Source organism: Colletotrichum godetiae (genome assembly GCF_030913485.1).
Source record: "Colletotrichum godetiae strain CBS 193.32 chromosome Unknown BDP55scaffold_23, whole genome shotgun sequence".
Classification (NCBI taxonomy): Eukaryota; Fungi; Ascomycota; class Sordariomycetes; order Glomerellales; family Glomerellaceae; genus Colletotrichum; species Colletotrichum godetiae.
This window is the reverse complement of record NW_026851271.1, coordinates 637480-661483: the sequence shown is the minus strand read 5'-3', so window position 1 is coordinate 661483 and position 24004 is coordinate 637480. Positions and strand designations below refer to the sequence as shown.

At 51.5% G+C, this 24004-nt stretch overlaps 8 protein-coding genes across 8 annotated transcripts; 3 read left to right on the top strand and 5 right to left on the bottom strand.

Annotated features, from left to right (window-relative positions):
- Positions 1–2040: 2040 nt before the first annotated feature.
- On the top strand, positions 2041–2458 carry BDP55DRAFT_665799 (uncharacterized protein; the record flags this gene model as incomplete). Its single annotated transcript, XM_060575064.1, has 1 exon — positions 2041–2458. A coding segment is annotated over one exon (313 nt), but the record flags the coding sequence as incomplete, so codon positions are not given.
- Positions 2459–2968: 510 nt separating this feature from the next.
- On the bottom strand, positions 2969–3577 carry BDP55DRAFT_729304 (uncharacterized protein; the record flags this gene model as incomplete). Its single annotated transcript, XM_060579547.1, has 2 exons — positions 2969–2994; positions 3052–3577. 2 exons carry the CDS (start codon positions 3575–3577, stop codon positions 2969–2971), a joined length of 552 nt encoding a protein of 183 aa, XP_060429090.1.
- Positions 3578–4800: 1223 nt separating this feature from the next.
- Positions 4801–5415, bottom strand: BDP55DRAFT_553325 (uncharacterized protein; the record flags this gene model as incomplete). Its single annotated transcript, XM_060569281.1, has 1 exon — positions 4801–5415. The coding sequence occupies one exon, from the start codon at positions 5413–5415 to the stop codon at positions 4801–4803; it is 615 nt and encodes a 204-aa protein (XP_060429089.1).
- A 915-nt stretch (positions 5416–6330) lies between these two features.
- Positions 6331–7236, top strand: BDP55DRAFT_611561 (galactoside O-acetyltransferase). The gene is made up of 2 exons (XM_060571186.1): positions 6331–6812; positions 6865–7236. Exons 1-2 carry the CDS (start codon positions 6463–6465, stop codon positions 7172–7174), a joined length of 660 nt encoding a protein of 219 aa, XP_060429088.1. The 5' UTR covers positions 6331–6462; the 3' UTR covers positions 7175–7236.
- Positions 7237–7454: 218 nt separating this feature from the next.
- On the bottom strand, positions 7455–8547 carry BDP55DRAFT_769026 (uncharacterized protein; the record flags this gene model as incomplete). The annotated part of the gene is made up of 2 exons (XM_060581046.1): positions 8277–8547; positions 7455–8226 (listed from the first exon to the last, which is right to left on the bottom strand). The coding sequence occupies exon 2, from the start codon at positions 8190–8192 to the stop codon at positions 7455–7457; it is 738 nt and encodes a 245-aa protein (XP_060429087.1). The 5' UTR covers positions 8193–8226; positions 8277–8547.
- Positions 8548–10778: 2231 nt separating this feature from the next.
- BDP55DRAFT_632712 (uncharacterized protein) lies at positions 10779–11456 on the bottom strand (the record flags this gene model as incomplete). The annotated part of the gene is made up of 1 exon (XM_060572457.1): positions 10779–11456. The coding sequence occupies one exon, from the start codon at positions 11454–11456 to the stop codon at positions 10779–10781; it is 678 nt and encodes a 225-aa protein (XP_060429086.1).
- A 4907-nt stretch (positions 11457–16363) lies between these two features.
- Positions 16364–19205, bottom strand: BDP55DRAFT_665774 (amidase). Its single transcript, XM_060575063.1, has 2 exons — positions 16904–19205; positions 16364–16590 (listed from the first exon to the last, which is right to left on the bottom strand). The coding sequence occupies exons 1-2, from the start codon at positions 18873–18875 to the stop codon at positions 16586–16588; spliced, it is 1977 nt and encodes a 658-aa protein (XP_060429085.1). The 5' UTR covers positions 18876–19205; the 3' UTR covers positions 16364–16585.
- Positions 19206–22275: 3070 nt separating this feature from the next.
- BDP55DRAFT_694423 (flavin-containing monooxygenase) lies at positions 22276–23910 on the top strand (the record flags this gene model as incomplete). The annotated part of the gene is made up of 3 exons (XM_060577356.1): positions 22276–22555; positions 22625–23724; positions 23776–23910. 3 exons carry the CDS (start codon positions 22276–22278, stop codon positions 23908–23910), a joined length of 1515 nt encoding a protein of 504 aa, XP_060429084.1.
- Between the last annotated feature and the right edge of the window lie 94 nt (positions 23911–24004).

The window sequence follows — 24004 nt, the reverse complement described above, 5'->3', positions numbered from 1 at the left end:
GCGACGTTGTCTGCGGCAGTGCAACTCCAATACATTGAGGTATGTTTGTTCTGTTCGTCCCTATGGCATGCCTGGTTGGCCAACACTCCGTTGCAGCCCCCCCCCCCCCCCCCCCCCCCCATTCCCCTTGTCGTCTTCTCGTACCGCGTTCGTTTGCTATTCTTGTTCACCGTCGATGGAAGATCGTTTCGGTGTCGCTCGCGCCCCGTTTCACACTCATTCAAATGATCCAAATCGCAAAAGGCATCCATCCCACCCGGCTATCATCCCACGGCTACCCAGCGGGATCCCCTTCCGCCGTGTCCGCAGCTCCCGCGTTCTCGAAATTCTTTCCTCGGATTCTCGCGTCTTATCCTCAAGCAAGTCCTCGTTACCTATCTCCCCCCGGCTCACCCGACCAGCGACCGTCCCATTCCCTCCCGGCGTCACCAAAACCTTGAGCCTTGAAGGGACCCACTCTGGCAGGATGATCCCCTCAAGTCCGTGTCAAGTTGATGGGGAACCACTGAGTCCGCCTCCAGCTGAACCATCTGCCACAGTGCCAAGAGAGGACACTGCGCTCTGGAGTCTGCGGCGCTGATCGAGATTTTCCCAGGCCCGACGTCATCGGTGGGCAGCTTGTCGATGCCAATCTTCCCATCCGCCCTGACGTGTTGTTTCTTTCGACCTGGTCTAATCTGGCCTTCCCTTCCTTGTCGGATTGGTGAATGGTGGGTGGTTCCTGTCAACATCGTGCTTGTGGTTCCCTAATGTTGATCTCGGAACACTCGAAATGCTTGATTCCTCTGGCCCCCTGATGCTCCGTCATCTATCATCTCGTCTCCGGTTGTCGTTTGTCGTTAATCATTAGGCGCGTTATTCGTTTATTGTTCGTCATTCGTCACTTCCCGGTGGGCCCGTCGCAGCGGTATTGGAATGCAATGATGTACGATGCATCCATACGTCTGCCGGCCGTGTTGCCTGCCCCATGGCTTATCACCATCTGCCGGTGATCTTGAAATAGGCCTTCCCTACGCCGTAGCAGACCCCATCCCAGACCTCGTACGTCTCGCGCCAGACGGTACGGAGCGGGTTGCGCCCCGACGAGCGGCCTGATCTGCCATTACGTTGGTACTGATTGACGGTTGTCATTGTAGCTTATCGTCTCGGTCTCGTGATTTACTTTGGTGCTTGTTCTCTTGATATCCGTATCGTTTACACAATGCTCAAAGCCTCATTAATACTACAGAACAAGCAGTCCCTTTGCCTCATTAAATACGTCTGGGCGAAAGCTACCTCGTCTCACAAAAAAGTCTACCTACATCTTGGCGACCGTCAAACATGGCCAAGGTCATTGACCGACCCCGTCACCCGTCAGTCGCCCGTCCTGTCACCCGGCGGTGCGGCCATCACGAGCGCTCCCGCACAGCCCGCAGCACACCGCACCGCCTGACAGCCGTTCCATTCGTAGTACGGGTTACGCCTGGCCCTACGTTGGAACCTGAGCTAAATGGAACGAACCCGCCTCGCCGCTGCGGATGGCCGCTAACACCTTGCCTTACTTACCTTACTACGACGTGGAAACTTGACCGCTGACCAAACATATTACAGAAGCACCCGACCGGGAGTTACCTGAGGAACACCCAACAGGCACATCTCACGGACCCTGAGAGCCACCACACGCGCCGATCAAGGGCCTGTTTCGACACATTTCTGACCACAGAGGGACCTTGCTTTGCGTCCAGCATTTGTTGAAGATCCTCCGACCGGACTGAGACGAGCCTGTGGGTGGCTAATATTGTTTTGAATAAGTACATCGCGACGTTGAAATTCTAGTTGGGGGATTAGTGGCTGCGGCGCAGATTCCTGCCGGCGTCACTGCGCTCATAATGACGGGCCACTCGCCCACTCGCTCTCGTTTGATACCACATGCAGGATATCAAGCAACTAATAGATGTTCAAGCAGACAATGAAGTAAGCCTCGTCAGAGATAGCCTGTCGGTATTTGTGTGTGTGTGTGTGTGTGTGTGTGTGTGTGTCACACACCCACGTTTCTGTGCTAATGTCTTACGGCCCGCGGACACCGACGCGACAGCCCTTCCCATCCCCCGCGTGCTGTGTTCCCAGTCGGCACTTGAATGATATGTCTTGCCTTTCGTGCATCGCCTGTCCATCATATCGCCCCCATAGGCCTTTTTGGATGCGGATTGTGACGGTGAGTAGGAAGGAGGTGATCTGTGAGACCTGGGGACGGCTGAGGCGCTGGTCTCATCTACAGGAAGGATCTAGTTGGGGAGGCTGCCTTCCTCCGATGTCACGGGTGAGCAAGGAGTCAATACGCATGTTTGCCACCCAAGTTTGTAATGTCATGTAGGCTGTTCAGAACGTAGGCTTGGATGAGTGAATGATACAGATATCTGTTGGCTACCTAGAGACTGTTGCCTTATGACGAGGGTATGTATTCCGTCTCGCCACCATTGGGCAAGTCTTCTGATGGCTCTGTCCATATACAGCTGATGACTGATATTTGGTGACTGCTGCCGTGGACTGACCTCCTAGAAGCCATCCTCAAGTTTCGTACTTGCTCGTCTGGGCAAGTTCCATTTCATATCTCATAACCCTTTCGTCCATATCGTTCTCTGGCTTGTGGGCACATGACATTGGTTTTGTACAAGATATTCCGAGTTCTCTGGCTCGATTGGAGGGCGATGATCCTTCTGCATAATGCGATAGATGCGTCTCGTTGTGCCCTCTTCGTCTCGTGATCTTGTGTCTTGATAGACTCTTCGCCACGTGTCCACGCACGGAATGTTAATGATAATGTAGCAAATCAGTCTCTGATATACTAGCGCGAGATGTTAGTACTGCCGGGTGTTTCGCAAGCCGGGATAGGTGAGACGTACGAGAGTATAAGAAGCAAGTGTAATGGTAGTCGTAGTAAGTGCAACAATTGTGATGCCTGTCGATGAGCGTCAAGCACGGAGCTCCCTCACTCGAGGCGGATTCTCTTGGTGCCTGCGCAGGCTGTTAGCATCGTGGAGGGTAGGATCTGCGTAGAAGCTGGGAACTAACCTCTCTCGCTATCGTCAATGACCTGGATCACGATCTTGGTTTGTCCAATGGAGACCGCGATCTCAACAGGCTTGTTGTCGTTGACGGTCTTACGGTCCGCTTCCTCGGTAGACACGCTGTCATAGACGGTGACGATGGGGGACAAGACCAACTTGCGGCGAGGCTTGTGTGACTTCTTCGTTGGAGTAGGAGGGGGGCTGGAGAGAGAGTCCGCCGCTTTGTGGCCCTCAGACTTCTTACGGAGGAAGCTGTCATGATGCTGGTGGAAGATGTCACTGTCGATGAACTCGCAGCCCTTAGACTCCTTGTGATGCGCGAACGGGTCGTCCTTTCGCTCCCAGGCCCACGCCTGCATTCTGCAAAAGTCGCAAGTGACGATGTCGCCCTTGTCTTTCGGGTCGCTCTGGAAGCGGAAGCCGGCGCCCGCCATGTACTCGGGGGAAGGGAGTGAGTGAGGCCAGCGGCCGGGCTTGCCGTCCATGCCGCGATCGAAGTAGGAGAGGAGACGGACGCAAAACTCATCCATGTTGACTCCGAAGTTTGAGTAGTAGCTGATGTAAGTGAAGGGGCTTCGAACGATACGAGCAGAAGAGAAGTTTGGGAAGCTGGCAGTGATGGCTGTTTGAGGTAGCTTGCGACGAAAGTTGTTGAGACTCGAGAGAGGAGGAGTGGGCGAGGATGGAAAAGCTGGAAAAATATCGAGACAGATAGAGGGTGAAGATGAAGAGATAAATTATAATGGCCTTCAGAGCAGAAGGAAGGAGCAGGTTTGAGAACGGGAAGGGGGGCTCTCGCTAGCTTTGTGAGTTAGTTTGATTTCTGCGGGACAGAGATGAGGGCTCGTGGCAACATGAGCAAGATTGTGAAAGAAGACGTGTCAATGAAAAGCGCAAGGCAGGAGCGGCTAGTCTCGTCAATTATATCCATCACTGGGGCACTCATGTAAGAAGCCTCTTTCCACCGAGGACAAGACCAGTTTGCTTCTTTGAATCGACAATTAACCCATAATGGGAATGACATAAAAGTGCAAATATATCAAAGTTGACAATGATCAATTCATTGTGCCCTTGGCACTTGAGCTCATTGGCTTTGTGATACCCGCGGTCTGGCCTCATGAGACATAAAGAGGTTGCAAACTCGGGGTCCAACTCTTCTCAGCACAGCTTACTTTGACAGCGTTGCTTTTAATTCCATCAAGGCCTTGGATACGCCAGGAGCAACGCACTTATTTCAAAATTCCCTCCTGACCGCGGTTCGCCCAAGTTGGCTCATGGCCCTTTACCCGTAAGATGCATCTTGATGTCTTTGACTTCACGCTTCTTCAAGTCGTGGTCCTGTGCCCAACGGTCACCTGTCCCCTCTCCTAGAAGAAAAGTCAACTACAGCCATTGGCGTGTATGATTGAGGAGGAGCCTAGGAACTTGGCCTCTGATTCTGCTTCTAGGTTTGATATACTTTATGACTGCCCGTTGTACTCTAGACAGCCGACAGGGAATCGCCTGTACATAGGGCAAGTCTCAAGTTGGTTGACAGAACATTGAATCCATTACCGAGAAGCTCTTTGACTCAAGTATATAAGAGAACGATTGCTCGAGTATCTTGGCGACGTCATCCATAGCTTCGTTATAATAATTGAGTTCTAGACAAAGTATCACGCTTGCCTCCCTGATGCACAATCTAGCCACTCTAAATAGTAAAACTTAAGTCATCATACACCTAAGGTAGTTTGAGGAATCCAAACTCCCTGAATTAGACTGCACCAAAGGCCTCTCCTACCGCTGCGTAGGAATCCTTCTTGTATTTCAGCCAGTATTCAATCGCCGCGGACCCCGTTACAACTACCATGTCCATGTCAAGACTCTGTGGCGGAACGTAAACCTCAAACGTTGGGGACGATTGTCCAACCATGCCGCTCAACCTGCCTTCAGGGTACCTTTTCCATGTCGCCAGCAGGTTTCCTCCGGCATCTTTCAAGTACATCGTGTTCATCGACATGCTCAAGTTGGAGACACTCCAACTGTAGCTCAGGCCCTGATGGTCGAACCTGTGCAAGTTTCCCATCGTGTTCGTCTTCATCTTGATCGGCATGCCGCGGAGAATGACGTCGATCTTCGAGGATAGGGAGTGATATTTTGCTGTGCCCAGCGCTTCACCCGATGCCTGCGCACGGGGGTCTGCGTGTAACACCGCGACGGTTTTATTTTCCTTATTGCTGTGAAGAACGTAAAATGGTGTTGTAGAGCCGCTTGCAAGATCGACCCGGTCTATCATTGTTTGGGCACCACCGAGTCGTTCCACCTGACGGAGGACTTCGCAGGGTAAGCCGGTTGGCGTGGGTGTTGCGTCGCAGCCGGTGCTGAGCATGTTGTGCGATTTTTGGTTGTGTTTATCGATGCGTTTGTCGACGAGGGAAACGAGTTCGTACATTTTATGGAATGGGTTTGAAGTAACGTGCGAACGGTATTTGTATCAGTAAAGGTGGAATACCGGTAGTGTCTTGCTTGATGTGACTTACTGATGATCCAGGCTTGCTTGACTAGTGTGGTGATGTTACAGCGGTTAAAGTTGGGGAAGAAATAAGCATAAATACATCCTTTGCCCAGACTTGGAAAGCCGTGAACGTCGGCAACTCTGCCGTATCTGCCTCGGGCACCATAATGGATGCTTGGGGCTCAAGGATGGTGGTTCAAAACGACTTCATACTTCCCAATCCAGTAAGCCAAGATGGTATCTCGTGGCTTAATACCGCTGATCTCGGAACAATCGTTTTTGCCCGGCAGGGCTGAGGAAGTGTGGCTCAGTATCTTCCAGCTCGGTCTTCTATACAATCCTTAGGTTCTACGTCGAGTCACCGAGATCACTTGAGCTCATGTTGGTTGACCATTCGTTCAAAGTGCGGCGCTCCGGAGGCGTGGCAATCGGTCTCAGCGACTTGGCTTATGGCACAGAATCTGTCAGATGACGTGCGGTCAGCAGCTCCAGTGCCACATCTCTGAATCAGCAAGTTGCAACCACCCAGAAGCTAGAATTTCCTTTCAAATGTACTCTGTCTTCAATCTGATGCCAAAAGAGTTGAAGCTTTAACATCTCTCGCTACCTTTTTCGCGAAATTGAGGAGGTCGTCTGAAGTTCAAGATGCTTCAACCCCGCACCCCGTAGTTTGAAGGCGCTTGCGGAGTCTTCCGCGACCTGTTGGGATATTTACCAAAAGAGGAAGTTTCCCCAGCCAAAAGACTTAGCGTCATGCGCTCTCCCTCGCTTTCGTACTTGAATTGGCTGGCGGAGTCACCGCTTCCACCACCTTGGTGGCTCAATTTAAGGTGGTGACACGCCAGTTTTCAACAACGGTATCCCAACGTCACATCTCACCTCGAGCCTCTCTATCACTTGGTCAACTTTCCAATAGTCAAGATGGTGCCACCGATCCGTACGCAAAAGGATGATAAGGCCATTGCCTTCGCCAAGACCCTCGAACATGTGCCCTGGTGCGACGACTATGAGAAGATGGTCTCTGGCATGCTTTACAGCTGCATGGCGCCGGAGTTGGTAGCATCAAGACACCGTGCCCGCCGACTGGCTCAGAAATTCAACACCTACGTTCCGGGAGATGACGAATCTGCAGACGATGTTGCCAACAAGAGAGTGGGCATGATTAAGGAGCTTTTCGGTGGTATTGGAAAGGATGTCTACGTCGAGCCCAGCCTGCAGGTTGATTATGGCTGCAATATTACGGTCGGAGACCGTTTCTATGCCAACTTCAAGTATGTCACGTCCTCCCTTGGGACAAAAAATCCTGACCAAGAACCTATCAAGCTGCGTCATTCTCGATTGCGCACATGTGACCATTGGCAACAATGTCTTCTTCGCCACAGGAGTTAGTCTTATCACGGCAACCCACGAGACCGCCTTGCAGTCCAGGAGAGACAACATCGAGTATGCGGAGCCCATCACCATTGGCGATGACTGCTGGATTGGAGCGAACGTCACAGTATTGCCGGGAATCAACATTGGCAAGGGTTGCACGATTGGTGCCGGCGCGCTCGTGAACAGAGATATTCCGGATTACTCAGTCGCAGTTGGGGTTCCTGCCAAGGTTGTCAAGAAGGTAGAGCCGGTTGAGTAGATAGACTTAGAAAACGAAAATATACAATTTGGTTATTGATATCAGTTGTGTGCGGCTAGCCCTATCAACTGAATCCTTTCAACCTTTGCTCGGCTTTACAAGGGGCCGCGCTATAAGTCAACTCCGCTGCCACACCGTTTTAGTCTTCCCTTCCTGTAGCCGGATATTTACACCCAGATCCTATTGGCCATAATGATCGATGACTTTTCGGGTTAACAGTGATTCGACGAGTCAGTTACACGTTCTTAATTTATAGTCTCCTCGCCACTGTCGCCGTGGACTATGCTGAATCCTTCTTCAGCACAAAGCGTTCGACAAACCAAAGATTTGGCATCCAAGAGATGTATCCGGTGATAGACAGCGCGAACCTGACGTCCATACCCGCGGCGATCATCAGAGGCAACTGCCACCGCAGCATCACCGCAGCATACGTCAGAGCAAAGTTCCTCGTCATCCACGCCTGATGACTCTTGATGTCTCCGCTCGATCTAATGGCAACGATGCTTCGTCTAGCAGTCTCAAGCCATCCCAAAGCGAGAAGGCCAAACCCAACTTTGCCCCATAGCAACGCCTCGCTGTTGAATGTGACGTAAAACGCAGCGATGCCACCAGTCGTCACGGCAAGGACGTAGACCCATCCTAGCCAACGATGGATCTGAATGTTTTGCTGCCGTAACTGCGGGAGGAACTGAAACGGGCCGAGACCCATCGCCACGAGGGAGCCTCCGATGTGGATCACGCCTCCAAGTGAACTGATGATTCTCGCCTTGATTTTTGGATCGCCCGGAGTATTCCCAGTGAAGAATGCAGCGCCGTAAGCTGATATGATGAATGATGGGATGGCCATAAGCCACCATTGGAAGCTTGGCCAGCTTGAGCGATGTTGTCGAGTGGTTCCAGCGGTCTTCTCGACCAGGCTCCCATTTTGAGCTTTGGGTGTTGTGGTAGTTCGAACATCCTTTGCATTTGGGTCATCCTGGACGAGGGCTTTACGGTGTGAGAAGGTTGAGTTAAGCATCGTGTCGTGTTGTCGGTGAAGTTGTCGTTGTAAGCTGTTGTCACTGATGAGCCTGTTCCTGTGGGTTGGTTGGGGGTATCTTACAGTAGTTATGTAGGGTCCAAGACTCAAACAGTGCCGCCACGTCTGCATCGGGAAGTATGATATCAGATGAGGCGAAGAGAGAACACTAGGTATAATGTCGCTTTATAACAAAACTGAGTAGGACGATGGATGGCCGTCGCTGGCGGCTAGCGGGGTTTTGTGTTCACCGTAGTCCGGGCTGGTGGATGTGAAACCGCAGTACAATCAGTCGGCAGTTGTCATACAGTCGGATGATGAATTGTTCTAGTACCCCATTGTCGCATAGGTCGACAATACTCCGGTCCTTGGCGTCTTTAGAGTGATGTCTTGTTTTTGAGATGAACCCTTTCTACGGCCGTCTGCAAAAGCCCGAAGACACATGATGATTTCCCACTTCCCGTGACCAAACGGCAGAGACAGCTTGTCAATCTGCAATTCGTCATTGGCGGTAATGGAAGGCTTATGCGTCTGGGTTTCGTCCGCTTAGTCTGTCAGATGGGTATGGGCCGATCTCAATGGTCTAGGCTTTGGTACACCAGACCAATCATGATCTGGACTTTCCCGGGAATCAAACATGAGCCAAGAGCAAAGTGGGCGACGGGAATGCTGACTTGCCGTTATGTGACTCTAGTGTGGTCGATGCCTCTGCTCGCTCTCGCGAAAACGGGCTATTCCTCCGTTTTTCGGCGGACGAACGGACTGTTCCGCAAACCAGTATCTTGGCCTCATCTTTCCTTGAGTAATCTATGTCCTATATAAACTTGAACTTATTTCCTTTTTATCTCAATATACTAAAGTAACAAATCCTAAATAAGAGATCCTGAAGTGAGAGATCCTGCTCTTTTACCGTGTCTTCGTCCGTCTAGGCGGTTGCTGTTGAGGTCCCAACGATGCGGTACTTAGCTGGAACGACACAGGGTTTGCATGCATGGATAATTTGAAGAAGAGAAATGCCTAGAATAGTCTTTGATTTTTATCTATTGTGCTTGAAGGATGTTAGCAATAAAATGAGTCGTTGGTCGTGTCCAAAGGGGATGGTTGGAAACAAACCTTGCTTGGTCACTGGCATCGCGATTTTTAGATAATATACGATTCATAAGTACTAGACCTCTTAGTACATGTACTGACCTACAAGCCACTGTTTCCAGTAGACTAGAAAAACTGTCTATGACAAGCAGTTTCGCTGGTGTTTTGTCTGCTCGAGCTTTAGTGAGTTAATACTTCAGACTGGGATCAGCTCAGCCTACCACCAGCTGTGCTCTACATATCCCCACCAAGGTACTTCTTGAATTACAAGTCCAGAATAAGAGCTTCTGTCCCTTCTCCAGTGGTTCGACTGACTTTTTGACCTGTGTCAGTTACGTGTTAGCATTCGGTTATTTTAGTCCACTACCTAATCTAGTACGCGTCCCGTTGCTCACATGAGCGTATTACTCGGGGACTTGAAGCAATGTTAACCGACGCTTCAGCAGTCCGTTGTCACTGTCTTTCTGCAGGTTGCTTTCACATGACTAAACGAGGGTGTGGCTCGCCGTTAGAATCCACTAAATAAACTTGCCGATGTCAACGTCTGTATTGAACCACAAGTTGAGATATTTCCGGAAATTGTCAAAAATAACACGAAAGAGAGTTGCTTTGGCTGAATCGTGCTTAGTTGCGCAGTACAGTGCTTGATTGCGCAGTATTTCCATGCAGGCTCAACAGGCTATAAACATCAAGTCTCGTGAATGCTATTGCACCCATGCGGCATGCACTCACTACCCGCCGCCCTTCTGTATCGTATGTACATTACCTCGTTCCACTTCATGGTTATGCTTACATCTGGAAACTTATATTGATGAGTTTGTGAAAAGCATGGGTGTACGTAGACAGGTGACGAGCGCCACATCGTCACGGAGCTGCCGTACTCCGTAGTTCACTCTTTAGTACGTTACCTCGGCAGAAAGATCTACGGATCACCAACTCGAGTCAATACCCTGCAGTTGAAGGATACGGCAATCCAAAAAATCGGGCAGCGCCGTAGGCCAGCATCAGCGGTTTCCAACAGACTAATGTGGCTGAGACAACGACAAGGTCCACGGCTATGGCCGTACTTTCCTATTTGGACCTTTTAGTCTAAGTCGCCGACAAGAGACTTGACCACAATCAATTCTTGTCGAGATCTGAGAGCGACACGAGGATGGTCATAGCTTGCTTGTAGATATCCGCAGCAGTTCGGTGGAGAAACTAAAGCTCTGATCATCGGCATTTTAAATGAGCGAGATCGACTCAATATCTCCTCCTGTCGATGATTCGGCGCAGGATGGAGCTAGCCCGTGGCGGAGCTCTTGGAATTGACTCAGTTCCTTCGACAACATGTGTTCCAATCGCATATCACGGCACGTAGCGATTGACAGATATCGTGAGGATAACCAACTCCATTTTTCTCTCTGGTCCCTTTCTATAATGTATGTACATGTATCATAAATATTCGTAAGCATCGTATCTTGGTATCTCTGAGCAACCTGTGCTTGTTGTACGCATTCACTGAACAGCGACGGCGGTCTTGCCAGTGCCGTATCCAATGTTCGTAACAGGGAGGGTGGTCAAAGCCTTGACGGAGCCGAGGCCACTGGGGCAGGCAGCCTGGTTGCTGACGGCCAGGTCCAGGGTGCAAACCTCATCGACACCCCAGGTGCAAGCAGGGTTCTGGATATTGTAGAGAGCGTAGTTCTTGGCGACGAAGCTGTCGGGCTCGGCGAGGCAGGAGGCCAGGTAGTTCATGCTGTTGGCAGCAGAAAGAGGGAACTTGCCGTCCTTGAGAAGGTGGCCGCACTTGCTAGCATCGACGGCCTCCCAGTTCATGAGAACACCACCACCAACGGTGGGGTCGTCAGTGGCAGACTTGCCGGTGCTGAGGTAGTTCCAGGCGTCGTAGGAGATGTCGAAAGCACCGCCAGACTGGTCGATGCGGAGGAGGTAGACGTTGCGGTCACCGTTGGAGACCTTGACGCAGACGTCGTTGCAGCTGAGAGGGTTGGGCCAGTAGGCAACGCGGTTGGTGTCGATCTTGCAGCCGAGGACACCAATGGAAGAAGAGTAGGAGTCGTGGGGCGTCATGCTGTATGAACCGGACTTGCCGGCGTCCCGGATCGGGATGGAAGCGGCCGAGACCAAGGTGGCCGAGGCGGCAAGGAAGGTGGTCAAAGTAGTAGAGAACATCTTGACTGAAGTTGAAGGTGGTATGTAGGTTTCTTTCCGAAAAAGGATTGTATGTAGTTGATTTAGCGGCCAGGCGGATAGCTGTCGAAGATTCGAGGCTGAGTGTGGTATGGACTTTCACGTCGAGGGACAGGAACTTTGGGCTTGCGAAGGAGTGAAGCTACTGGTTGAGCGTTCAAAAGGAGTGATGCCTGATCTGGGAGCTTTCAAAGCTGGCCGAGGGAATGACTGGTGAAAAAAGAAGAAGAAGAGTTGAAGAGGGAGTGTAAGGATGGTGGTGGTGATCAGAACAAGACCATCCCAGAAGAAGATGAGACTGGGGGATTATATACAAAATATCATCCCTACAGCAGACGGGATGAAAACGTTAAACATCAGCCAAAGATGAGATGTCACTCACACGTGCTGGCAGTCAGTGCCTTGCCAGGCTTGCCCTTCCCTTCGGTCCATCTGCGGAGGCCCACGTAGCAAAGCGCTCTGTCCCCACAGACGCCGCAATCCTCCACGATGACACTGCGCCTGTACGCAGTACAGCTGGACTTGGATCTCTTGAGTCTGGGCCTGGGATGGGGCCGAAGAGGGCCGGAGACGTTTGTGTGTGAGTGTGTGTGGCTTTTTCTTTGAACAGGATCCAACGGACCCGCAGGGCAAGAGTTGGCGAGTCGGGTTCGTCGTTCAATCAAGGACTGCCATGAATCTGATGGATAGAAGCCGTGGAACCTTCAGAAACATTTTCCCCTTCCCCTCATCAAGCTGCGGTGTTACTGTCAGAAACAGAGTGACAAACTTAAGTTTAGGAAGCCCTAACGGGAGGGCCAGTCGCGGGAAACATTGCGCTAGGCAAGGTCCAAGGAAGACACATCAAGTTTGGCAGTTTGTTAGGCGCTGAGATTCAGCCAAAGTCGGAGAAAAGGCCAGGAGGAAGCATGGCCAAGGCCCAACAAGGAAAGGGGGGTGCGCTCTGTCAGGGGGTGAAAATCGCTCATGGGTCGCCAAGGGGCCCGGATTAGGTTTAATGACAGGAACGGCTCAGGAACCAAACGCTTTTTGGCTCGTGCTAATCCAAGGTTCAGGTCCCAACTCCCAAGTAGAAGGGAGCCAAGGGGCGGTACATCGGCAGGGCGTCGGCCACGACCTACCTATGCCACCAGCACGGGAGTTGTTGTTGGCGCTGTGCCTCTTGGAGCCTTGAAGGAACATTGAAGGAGGGGCGGCCAAGGCGGCCAAGGCCCAAGGGCTGAGAAGGATGACCTTCGAGCTGCTGACGGCGGATGCAGGTACAACGCAACGCAACGTACGGGAACCTGGGCGTACTGGTACCGTAGAAACTCGAGCAACTCGAACTTGCGCTAGCCCGTGCCAGCCCTGCTAGCGGCCCACACTAAGCCCTTTCGAGGGATCAGTTTTATCCGATTATATAATCGACTAAACCGTATACGGAAGGCGGTAAGTGATTATTTTCCATTTTTTACTCCTACCCAACTGCCCACTTCCACCGATTACATCACCGATTTGACCACCAATTATACTGTCAATTATACCTCCAATTACACCTCCACCACGGGCCTCGTCGACGTGCCCACGATGCCCTCACGACGGGCCCTTGCCGAGAAGGATTCGAATACGGCAAAAGTGCCAATTACACCTCCAGCAGCTAAGCGCCGCGGGCCTGCTCCTACCCCCATCAAAGACCGGAAATATACACCGCGAAGTGGCCCAATCAAGCGCCGCCAGCACCACTATACCCACGATACCAAAGTCAACGTCCTGATGTTTTTAGAGCATCACCGCGTGAGGAAGCTCGACGAAGAGTCGATTTGCCCCCCGAGGCTGCGCCAGGGCGAGACCGAGCTCCCAGGGATATACAGACGTCCCACATACCAGGAAGCCGCAGATTGGTTCAAAGTCCCTCGAAGCACGGTTATCTCCTGGTATCAGAACCGCGAGTCAATCGTCAATCGGTCCTCCAACTACGCCTACCACCCTCAGTGGCCAGAGCTCGAGACAGCGCTATACGGCGCCTTCCGCCAGCGACGAAGTGAGGGAAAGCTCGTTAGTACCAGTTGGTTCAAAAGGACCGCTAAGCGGATTTTCGCCCAGCAGAACCCGAACAGCAAACATCTTTTTATTTTTTCCCCCGGTTGGTTTCGTGGCTTCCAGAATCGTATGAGAATTACCCGACGTCGACTTACCAAACAGGCAACGAAGTTACCCACTGAGTACTTCAAAGTTGTCAACAGCTTTCTTTCCTTTATCCGACGAGTTAATCAAATGGCCCTGGCTAAGGTGAAGCGGTCTAACGTCGGAGATTTACTCGGAAGTCCAGCCCGTCGATTTCCTAACTCGCGAATTCTCAACCTCGACGAGACCCCAGTTCCTTTCGAATACCTAGACGGTTACACATACGACGACGTCGGGGCCAAAACCGTGGCTGGCAAGAGCGACCGCAGCGGTTGGGGCAAGCGGCAGGCCACATTAATACTCTACATCTTCGCCGACGGCATACAACGAATTAAACCGAAAATAATATTCCACGGCAAGCCCGCAGAGGAAGGGGGTCAATTATGGAAAAAAGAGGGCCTATTATACGCAGAAGGAGTGACAGTTGAGTTCAACAAGACTGCCTACAACAATGAGTACTTGTTCAAAAGATGGATTGAAGAGGAATTGGTAGCGCTGACTAAGGGAGACGAGTACCTATTGGTAATGGATGTCGCTTCCTTCCATAAGACAGATTCCATCCTTGCGCTATTACGTCAGCACCACATCACACCCTGCCTCATACCGCCAGGGACCACTTCCCTCCTCCAACCTCTCGATACCGCAGTCAATAAGCCCTTCAAGCAGTGGCTTTCAGAAGCAACCGACGCTTACGTACTCGACGAGGAAGAAAAAGCGCTGAATAAGCAGGAGGAGCTCAAGTGGGAGACGGGTATGAAGAGAATAATGGTCACCAAAACAGTCGAGACGGCAGCCGCTAAATTGGCCCACGAGAAGGGCTCAATGGTCAGCCAGGCCTTCCTGCAGTGCGGAATATCTATTCGGCCCGATGGCAGCCAGGTCGACGAGATCCGGATCAAAGACGTGCCCGCCGAGGCCATCGATTACACTGGGTGGGAGCTCTTCGACGTAGAAGCCCACATTGAGCAGGAGACGCTGCAAGAGGAGATTCCAGACTTCGCTGTTCTGAACGACGGGTTAGAGTACATTTTCACAGCAGAGGAAGTCCGTGATGGCATCAATGGGCAGTTCGTCGACCCGACAGTCCAACCGCCGTATGAATAGGGGCCCGTTGGAGGCAGTGGGCCAGGGGACAGTCAGGGGCTCGGTTGCTTACGTACGACTGCTTCCAATTGACACTTTTGCCCTTTTTGCCAATTCGACGAGAAAAGCTCAAAACCGACGAGAAAGCCAAAATAATTATTGAATTATATCAATTGTGGGTCCGGCCTCGACGGCGAGCTCTCATTGGTCAGATCGATCGAAATGTTAACCTACGCCAAAAATAGGTGGCGGCCGCATTTAACCACTTTAGGCAGTATTACGATTCTGCCATAGCGCTAGCAGGGCTGGCACGGGCTAGCGCAAGTTCGAGTTGCTCGAGTTTCTACGGTACTGCCGAACAGTAGGGAAAAGATACAGGAACCGACTTGACTGGTTTGAGAGGCACAGAAGGGAACCCGCCGCCACGCGGTTCCAGCCCTGACGCTTGACTCGGCGCGGAGGCGCGGACGGGTCACCCGCAAGGACCGGAGTCTGCTTCTGACCAGTCGGAAGATGGGGATTCCAACCTAGAAACAAACCACGAGCCCACGACATGCGTAGTGTGCAGCGATCGACAGGGCGGATTGTGCTATAGTGCTAGTTTTTCACAAAATGGTCCCACAAGGCTCCAATGCCCGAGCCTGCTTTTTGCTTTTTGCTGTGCCGTTTCGGTTTCTCAAGAACTCTTCTCAACAAGTCACAAAGTCACTGACAAGTCTCACGGGTCTCCAAAAGGCTCCTCCACTTGCCCCGAAAGTATGGACCACCGGGCACACAAAGTTGGAGACAGTCGGCGGGCGTGTCCGCTTTGCCAACTCGCCAACACCTTCTCCGCGTTGGCAACCGGGCGGAACTTGACGGGTACGTGACGGCCGGTTGGCGTCATGTCGAACAACGGATGGAGGGGTAAGACGTGTGTTGAGGTGTTCTAGCCAGAAGTGCTTGCAGCTTGTACCCATCTAGCGGGGTTTACGTTGTTTGCCAATGAGAGACTTGGTTTTGTGAGCAGAGGGAGAGCAAATTGGTAGAGGCTACTTCTTTTGACGTTAAGGAAATCCCTCGCCGCGGCTCACCGCGACGGCGGCAAACTGGCACGCAACCGGCTGGAATGCAGGCTCTTTCGCATTCTTTCTTTCTTTCTTTCTTTCTAGACAATGCTTTGTAAGTTGCAACTGTCAGACTTTTTCCCTTTCCTGCATCCCAATAGGTCCGAGAAGATCTTATTCTGAGCGATTTTTGTCCGTACCTTGCCCGATCCCGGCACAATTCCGAGGACCAAGAAGAACTTGATGGAGGTCTAGGCCGTTTCCATCTCATGATATTTCCATCACCGCACATTCACGGAGAATCCTCCGCTGCTGACTTTTGTCGGCGCCATTCTGTGCCGCTTCGGCAGTTGCTGGCACCTCATGGTGGGCTTAGTCATAATTGTTAAGGACTCTCTATCTGGGTAAATTGTTTCTTTCTTCCAACGGACATCCTGAGGGATTTCAATGCCACTATTTCTGAGTCATCTAGTGGGAAAACATTCATGGGTCCTGAAGTCTACGTTGCTGCAAACGGACGGACCGGCGGACTCGACCAAAAAGTCTCATTGAAACAAACTTCTGCACCACACAGACGAACCACTGAATAAACCAACAGCTATTCCTCGGCACTCTTTCTCGGTAAAACTTTCGGCAGCACGCACAAAAAGAGGAACAAGATTAACAACCGGGGCAACCTAAGCTTAAACGAATGGAGCCAGGAACTGAATTTCGACATGAAAAGCTCGCACATCTGCAGTAGCTTGGGCATCAAGCAATCCAAAGTTAGCGAGTTGCTTTTGTATTTCTTTGCAGAAAGTAACCGGAGACGGCAAAGAGTCAACGTAAGTTACTCCGTACTCTCAAGAGCAAACCTCAACTAGTAGGCATCGCTGCGAGTCCAGCAATTGGTGGGGCTTGGGAGTTGCGAGAGGATGGCGCGACTTATTGCACATCATGTATGAGTCCGGCCACCTTCAACCAATTCATAACGCAGAGAGAATCACATCTCGAGTCGATTTGAATCAAGGTCCTCGAGCTTTCAATGGTTGGTTTATGTTATACCTGTTGCCTCTCAATCGATCATAACCAGGCGGCCACTCGAGTCACCACCTGAAGTCTGAGCAAGTACCACAACCATGAACTGATCTCGAGCAGTCTTGCCCTGAACTGGGTATCTCTCCTTGATCTTCTCCCATTCCAACAATCCAGACCATTCCCATCGGCTACCCTTGAGTATCGGAGACTCCATCCGATCTCCATTGACGAAGACCTGCATCGACAGTGGCTCCTCAGACGAATTGCCGACTTCCAATAACCCGCTGAGAGCGACACAGCGGCTTTCCAAGGCTCCTGCTGAGGCATCTTCTACAACCACACGAGAGACGACCAACTCCATCTTGCTCGAGTGCTGGACATGTCCCCGATTCAAACTGACCGAGATAATATCAGTGTCCAGCTGAGGTGCCAATGATGGGCTGTCTCTTCGTCGTCTTGAGGACTCAAATGCATATGCATATCGCAATAGCTCGCGGTCGGCCCAAGCCTTGCCCGTGAATGTTAACCCGACAGGAATCTTTCTGTCAGACAGCGTTCCCATCGGCACAGTGATGGCGGGCACACCCAAGTGTTTCAAGGCGCGACTACCGTTGGAATACTTCAAACCGTCTCGTAGGGAGTATGCCATGGACTCGCGATTGTCCTCAGAATCAGCTCTTCCGACGTCGCCATTCGTGGGAAAGACGACAACATCAAAGCCGTTCTCGTCCATCCAGTCTTCCAAGTCTCTCTTGCGAGCTTTCTCGAGAGCGATCAACGCATCTGCACAACCAGGAAGATCGTAGATGGAGTTGGGCCGGTTGCGGATGAAGTCAATCATCTCTGCGTACCGGACATGGTTCTGCTGCTCGGTGTGCTCCGACCGATCATCCAACGGAGCGAAGTCGGGGTTGATCTGGCGGTAATCAACACCCTCCAGGGAAGGGCACCCCGGATCGTCATTATTGCGCAGAAAGTCGTCCCATGCCGTGGCAATCATCTGACACCGCTCGGTATCAATCCAGGTACTCGGGATGCCTGGCACATTGGCAGCCTGACCAGGAAAGAGCTGCGTGGAATAGTTCTCGACCAGAGGAAAATCGGTTTCAGTAATTTTGGCACCTAGCGTCTCAAGGTCAACTCGAGCTTGTTCCCACAACTGCCGAGTGGCTTCTGAGCAGACCGCAGAGTACCCGGAAGAAGTTTGCTTCCCGATGTAACACTTGGGGACAGCAATATGCTTTCCTCTCAACGCCTCCGGATCCATGAGGGATAGAAAGTCCCGTGGCCGGACATCAGAGCTAAGCGGGATAGGCACAACCGTTTGTTCACGCCAGAAGTCACCTCTCGGGTGCGCATCGTCGGCAACAATAGTGTTCAGAAGCGCCAACATATCAGCGACAGACTTGGTATGGGGTGCGACAACGTCACACGTCGGGTATAACGGCCAATGACCTCGAGAAGGAATGGCGCCTCTCGACGGCGAGTATCCCACCAGCGCGTTGTGCGAGGCCGGCGCTCGACCTGATGAGACTGTTTCGCCACCGAGGCCAATAGGGGCGAATGAGGATGTCGTTGATACTGCGGAGCCGTATGAAGAGCCAGACGCGAAGCTTGTGCACAAGTACTCGGGGTTGTAAGGACTGGTCGAACGACCGTAGAGACCTCGCTGACTTCCTCCGTCGGCCATGGGAGGCATGGTAGTCTTCCCAATCAGCACCGCACCCGCAGCGCGTAGGAGCTCAACGACGGCGGCATCCGAAGACGCTACGAGGCTTTCGAAGGCTGGGGATGCAGCTGCAACCGTGAGCCCCTCAACTCTGTAGCTGTCTTTGACGGTAAATGGGATTCCTTCTAAAGATCGTGGGGGGCGGCCTGATGCGCGGTAGTCATCCGAGGCCTGTGCCTCATCAAAGACTTTAGGGTTGATGATGCAGATGGAGTTGAATGAGGGCCCGCGGTGATCGTATTTGCCGATCCGATGGAGGAAGCGCGCGACAAGGTCTACGCTCGTGATTAGAGAGTTACCCAGCACATTCTGTAACTGACTTATTGACGCTTCCGTGATGTTGAGGGCTTGTGTAGCTTCCATGTTGACGTCTTATTAGAGACTTGCACGAGATTATTGGCTTGCACAGGCAAATGCTTAGGAAGATTCTGCAGACGTCGACTCCTTGAACGGAGGAAAAGCTCAGGCGGAAGAAATCAAGTTTGGAAATTCGCATCCCCTTAATAATGACTTTATACCCCTCCTTGTCCTCTGGTCTATCTACCTTCGCCTTCATCGCGAGAGTCTCGTACGCTCGCTCAACTATTAGGACGGAAGGTCGAGACGGTGTCAGTAAAACGAAGGTCGAAGCGGGAACGGAATGTCGAGCCGGGAAACCCCAGTTAAACACGCCAAAACAGTGCAGCGAACGCAAGTTGATTCGTCCTCGCCAAAATCCGACACTAGCGGTTCTCCGGTTCCCGCCTTGTCGGTGAAATCACTTCGCACTTTATCGAACATCGAGGCCATCCACTTCTTCTCTGAACTCATTACAACGGATGAAAATGAGTTTCTCCTATTCATGGAAACTGCGTTCATGAGAGGTGGAGTGGAAATACCGCTGAGTCTCTGCTCAAGAACCGTAGAATAGTCAACACGTAGCTGAGGTTATGAGAAAAGAGGGTTGTTGTCTTTATACCATTCTCCTTTATTAATGGTTATATCCGGGAATCTACAGAGTGTTAGGAAGTAAAGGGTCAAAGGAATACGATACGATATGTTAAACACTATTATATGTGTTGAGCTCGCGATAGTAGAGTGGCTGAGGAAGTAGATGGCGCATGCTGACAGCTGGAGTACCTGCGGCAAGAAGGACTTTGACGGCAGTTCATTGACGAATTACCGTCTTTCCTACAGATGACATATATGCTCCGACCTCTATTTGTTTTATGTAGAAGCTATAGTTCCAACGGACGAATCGTCAGTAAGAATTGACCTCACTCCATAGTAGGTTCACAGAGGATTAGGATTCTTCACCTTTGATGGCCTGGCCCGAAAGTTGGACGTGATAATTCAGTTCACTCAATCAAATCCTGGCTAATATGGTTTGTCGAGTTATATCATCTCCTTCATGAGTAATTCACAGAGTCTGGTCGGCTGTGAAGAGCTGGCCCACGTATATGAGTGAATGATAGGGGCAACCTGCACATCTGCTAAGCGAGCTACAAAACCCAATCTTGCTGAAGAGGTACGGGACTGGAAGTTCCCGAATTGGAGCTTGATTTTACTTATAACCGGGTATTCGGGAAGGGTCTAGACCGCAACATCAGCAATGCAACGATGACAACACTGCTGTAGAATGGACGGATCCATGGCACTAAGATCTCTACAGTTCATTGGCTACCCCTCGACAAGATTCCTACTTGGCCAAAGTTTCTCTGATAAACTACTTCAAGTTAAACATTCGACATTGGACTGCTCTCCGGGTCAGGCCATTTCAATTTAACAGCTGGGTCAGATGAACCGTGGTTCTCTCAATAATCTCCGCAGGCGTCTTTCTTCCATCTTTCACTGGCAGGACTGTAGCCTGACTAGTTTCTGAATTCCATAATGGGCACTCTTTGGTTAGAGCGACATCGCTGAGTACCACAACAACAACAACAACAACAACAACAATGTGACGATGTCGATAGTCACAGCGACACTAAGAGCGATAGGTGACGATCACACAGTTGTGCTCTCCGGGAATTCCGAATGCGCACAGAGGTAGAAGAAGTTTCGACGGATGTCCTTCATCAGTGGTTTGGACAATTTTTCCAAGTCTTGAAGGCGAATGGGGGCAAGCATTGGCCTACATACCACGAGGGCGAGGCTTTGTTAGATATCAATCGTGTGGGTACCCCGGGCCTCAGATTCCACAGTATGTCTGAGCATCTGCTACACCTTGTACAATGGCGGTTTTGGATCTCCACAACACTTGATTAGATCCAGAAAGATATTGAGCCAAATCTCAATCCATTTTTTACTCTATTATCCAACATCTACAGATCCTGTGAACATCAGTCACTCGATTGCCAACATCCGGACTTTTTCTCGATTGCCCGGCAAGCTGCCGACAGACCCGTTCTTTAGGGCCGGTGGATCAAGGAGCCAAGTAATGCGTGATCTTCTGGGAAATGTGGCCCGAGGCTTGTGTGCTGACGTCGGGCTTGGCATTAGCAAGTGAACCAGATGATGAAGGTGCAACACGAGCGCTGGGTATGCTTCCATGAGGTGAAGAGCTGACGTTCTATTTTACCCAGACTGCGAACTTTATTCTTCACTACGAGAGTATGAAAAGATCAAAGACCACAAGTGATCAGGTCGGTGGTTGTCTTTTACGGGCAAGCATGAATCCTTTGAGTGGACTTCTTGAACGTCATGCAACATCGCAATTTTCCACCTTGGCTAATGTGCTGCCTTAGCGACAAAGGTTCCTTGCTGTTTCCTCGTCAGATCTCGTATCCAGCCCACTAAGAACTTAGTAAGAAGTTCATCCCACAGCGATCCCGCGCATGTGGTCACATTCGCGGGTTTCACTTTGTGTAAGTTATTGATCCCACCCCCGCCGAACGCAACTTACCATGCCGTGATTAGGATGACCACGCCGATCTGCGCGAATAGAAAGGTGGAGTATGATCAGATAAGATGATCTAATCCATCGGTGTCTCTCAATCCTTCCAGCAAAAAGAGCAAAATTCGCCTGTCATACGGTCATCTTCAGCAACTAGCTTTCTTGGCAATGGTGTAAGGTTACAGAAATGGGGAACCTTAATGGCACCTTGCCCGGGCCCACCGACCACCCGTGGAGATAGTCCGAATAGAAAAAGGGCGAGATGGTTTCGGATCTCGATTTGAGTGGTTGCCTTGGGAGAGAACTGGTACGTTTTGGGTCATGGTGGGCGAGATGGCAATTTGCCGAGTGGATTGACGGATGACGGGTACGCTATCTGACGCTATCTCCCCGACGTTGGGAGATCACTAGTAAACGGTCCCAGACCCTTGTCCTTCCCTACCAAATCTGACTTACACGAGCTTCCGGTCTTCAATTTTGATTTTTTGGGTCATCCGATTAGATCTCGTTGATGCCAATCAAGTCTCTGAGCTGCTCAAGGTTCGCTATTCGACACTTATTCACACAATGGACGGCTTCAAGCTCCCCGAAATCCCAGCTTTGACGTTGCAAGAAGGCGTCAAGAAAGAAGACGTTGACGTTGAGAAGATCTCGAGTCAATGGCTCTCTGATCTCGAAAGTCGTTTCGCTGAAAAGTCTTTCGGTGACATCTCGGGTCTGTTCATCGACAACTGCTGGTGGAGAGACATCGTAGGCCTTTCATGGGATTTCACCTGCAAACAAGGTCAAGAAAACATCAGAAAGTACCTGAATTCAGCGGATCATGGTCTCTCCGAGCTACAGACCAACAAGATCGGCGGGCTGAAGCCGTTGCTTCTCGACTTTGACGGCATGGTCTGGATCCAGACCGGGTTCACCTTCAAGACACCGCACGGCGAAGGAAAGGGGTTGCTGAAGCTTGGTAACACTGGTAAAGACGAGTGGAAGGCGTGGACTGTCTTCACGCAGCTCGAGAAGCTTGATTATCAGAACGAAGTCGAGGAGCGCCATGCGGGCTCAGTTCAGACACCAAAGACGCCCGTCACTAATGGTGTCAATGGAGTCAACGGCATCAATGGACACGCACACGAAGAGCCTGAGGAAGATTTGCAGGTTCTCATTGTCGGCGCAGGTCAGTCATCATACTCGGCTCGTCGTTGTATTTCCCTTTCCTTTCGCTAACCCAGGACACACCAAACAGCCCAGGCCGGCTTAATGCTCGGCGCTCGCCTCCAGCACATGGGCATCAAAACCCGTCTCGTAGAACGCAGCGCACGCCTCGGCGACTCATGGCGAGAACGATACCAGACTGTGACCCTGCACACACCGACCTACACCGATCACTGGGCGTTCATGAAGATCCCCGAGACCTGGCCGCGCTTCCTGACTGGCGACAAGGTTGCCGAGTTCATGGAGCACTACGGCCAGCTCATGGGGCTTGACATCGCCTTCAACACGGAGGTTACGATGGCTACGTACGATGAGAAGAAGAAGAGATACCATGTCGAGATCCGCACGCCAGAGGGAACGCGGACGTTCTTTGCGCGTCATGTGGTCCTGGCCACGGGGGTCTACGGCGACCAGCCCAGGATCCCCCCGTTCCCTGGGCAAGAGTCCTTCAAGGGACAAATGTACCACTCGAAATACCACAAGACGGCCGCCGAGATCCCTGACGTGACCAACAAGAAAGTTGTCGTCATTGGCTGTGCCACGAGCGGCCACGATATCTCGGCTGACTTTGTGACGCACGGGGCCAAGGAGGTGACGATGGTGCAGCGGCATCCAATCTTCTCCATCTCGCGTGAGTCGTGGGAGAACTTTATGCTCTCACTCTGGACGATTCCAGGCCTCAGCACCGAGGAAGCAGACATTGTGGGCAACGCGATACCGCTCGCACTGATCCGAAGAATGAGCATCGGATTGACGCAGGCGATGGCCAAGAACGACAAGACAGTGCATGTCGGGCTTAAGAAGGCTGGACTGGAGATCAAGGAAGGCGAAGACGGGTATGGGTTGGCAGATTATCAGCTCATCAAAGGCGGGCAGTATTACATTGATCAGGGGGCGAACCAGATGATCATTGACGGCAAGATCCGGGTCCAGAGGTGTGAAGAGGGCGTCAGGGAGTTCCAAGCGGATGGCCTGGTGTTGAAGAATGGTACAAAGTTGGAGGCGGATGTGGTGGTGCTCGCGACGGGTTTCGAGCAGAACATCACCACAGTTGAAAAACTGCTTGGGTCGGATGTTGTCAACAGGCTGGACGGATTCGCGAACTTGGATGCTGAACAGGAACGCTCAGGAGTAAGTCTGATGATCTAGGTGTTTAACGGATTCATGCTGACTGTTGCTTAGTGGTGGCGAGCCACGGGAGTGCCTGGGTTCTGGTACATGACCGGCAGCTTCATGATGTGTCGACAGTTCTCCTTGCCGCTGGCGTTGCAGATTGCCGCGGTTGAGAAGGGCCTGAACAAGTCTTACTACGACTAATATGAGGTCGTTGTAACAGGTGACCAGGGAAAGGTATGGAAATAGCCGACCTTGACGCCCGGGCTAAAGGGGAGGGAACAGGGGGAAAGCTGAT